Source organism: Charadrius vociferus, unplaced genomic scaffold (assembly GCF_000708025.1).
Source record: "Charadrius vociferus isolate BGI_N301 unplaced genomic scaffold, ASM70802v2 scaffold323, whole genome shotgun sequence".
Classification (NCBI taxonomy): domain Eukaryota; kingdom Metazoa; phylum Chordata; class Aves; order Charadriiformes; family Charadriidae; genus Charadrius; species Charadrius vociferus.
The window spans coordinates 1,146,351-1,148,167 of record NW_009647692.1 but is presented as its reverse complement, the minus strand read 5'-3'; the positions used below and the strand labels follow the sequence as shown (position 1 = coordinate 1,148,167).

Below are 1,817 nucleotides of genomic sequence, written 5' to 3'. Positions count from 1 at the left end.
TTGATCGCTGTATTCCTTTTTTATTAAAAAAGAAAAAAAAAAAAAAGAAGTGAAGAAAAAAACCAAACAAAACCCAACCCAGTTGCCCAAGGATGGAGTTTCAGTAGCCAACCACAGCTGGACTCTTGGGGGAAGAGGGTTTGTGCACTCTGGCTCACGCACACATGAAGAGATTCTCCAAATTGTTTGGCTTCGTGAAGAGATAAGGCCAGTTGAGCTCAATGTTTTTAAAGGTGGGCCGTGTATGATGAAACCCAACTTCTTTTAAAGTGTAGCAGATTTCATTTTTATGGCCAAATGACAGCTTGACCCAGTTGTTATCCAATCAAAGGGCATTTTTTTGAATGTCTCTTTGTGGCACAACAGCCAACGCAAAAATGATGGCGGCTTACAATGGCGGTACGTCTGCAGCAGCAGCAGGTCACCACCACCACCATCACCACCACCTTCCTCACCTCCCTCCTCCTCACCTCCATCACCACCACCACCCTCAACATCACTTGCATCCAGGCTCTGCCGCTGCGGTACATCCCGTACAGCAGCATGCCTCTTTTTTTCAGCAGCTGCGGCCGCGGCGGCGGCAATGTTAAACCCAGGGCAGCAGCAGCCATATTTCCCATCACCGGCACCGGGTCAGGCCCCTGGACCAGCTGCAGCAGCCCCAGCTCAGGTACAAGCTGCAGCAGCTGCTGCAGTTAAAGCGCACCATCATCAGCACTCACAACATCCACAACAGCAACTGGATATTGAGCCGGACAGACCTATTGGATATGGAGCCTTTGGTGTTGTCTGGTGAGTAAAGCAAAAAAACTGAACCGATTTTTCCTTTTCATTTTTTTACCAGATCATAATTCATTCTTGTTTTTGTCATTTGAATCAGAATACAAGTAAGCTGCTTACTACAATATATTTTTTTCTTAACTGGTTCTTCTCTGTTCTTAGAAAGTTGGCTTCACTTGTTTTTGTTGGCAGAACGAGGTTTAGAGTGGTGAAGAGCAACCTCTGACTGACAGGCCGCACCATCAGTCTCTTTTGAGACAAATGCAACACGTTTATGCACCTTATATACATTTTATTAGAATATGTATTCTGTGTAGCTAAGCTGTGCTGCCTAAAATTTCAGATTAACAAATGAGCTCTAGAATATACGTTTTAACCTGACTTAAGAGTTAGAAATTAAAAGCGTATGAAAACGTCTTCCTTCTCCAGTCACCTGCCAAGATCTTTGTCTAGGAGAGTGTTTGACCTGCGGTAGTGTGCTGTGTGCTACCTGAAAAAGAATAGCTGAACTTTGCTCTCCTCTCATAAATGTAAATGGGATTTTCTGTCTTACTGTAGTACCGCCTACAGTCCTTTTATTCCCCCAGACGCTATTTCAGAGGGTTCTGTCGGTGCAGAATAATCTCAGCATATATTTTTGTGACCCCCTAAATGCAATGTGTGTAATTACTGCCCTTCAGGATCGTTGAAGCAAAACCGGCACGATTTTTGATACTGTTTTTGTGTGATAAACGGTTGTCAGTTTACCGTATTCTGAACTGTTCAGTAGAAACATGAAAGATGCCTGGGTGATGATTTGAGAGCGAGCGAGTTGCAGCACACTTCCTGTAGCACAAATACGGAGTTTGAAGTGTGCAACTGTGTCGTCTCCCTGCAGAACTTTCCACAGCGTTCAGTCGAGAAGACTTTCTGTGGTGCTGTAGGAGTTTTGCTGTAGGTACTGTCCATATTGCAGTTTTACCGAGAGAAGTATTCCGTGCCCGGGGCTGCGGTCCGTACCAGTGTACGGTGGCAAAGTGCTTTGCAGGACAGGCCTC

At 45.1% G+C, this 1,817-nt stretch overlaps 1 protein-coding gene across 1 annotated transcript in view; it reads left to right on the top strand.

The window, feature by feature from the left end:
- Positions 1-344: 344 nt before the first annotated feature.
- The window catches only part of NLK (nemo-like kinase), a 60,090-nt gene continuing 58,617 nt past the window's right edge, over positions 345-1,817 (top strand). The window contains 2 exon segments of the mRNA XM_009881446.1: positions 345-549; positions 552-792. Coding sequence (XP_009879748.1) covers positions 345-549; positions 552-792 — 446 coding nt within the window.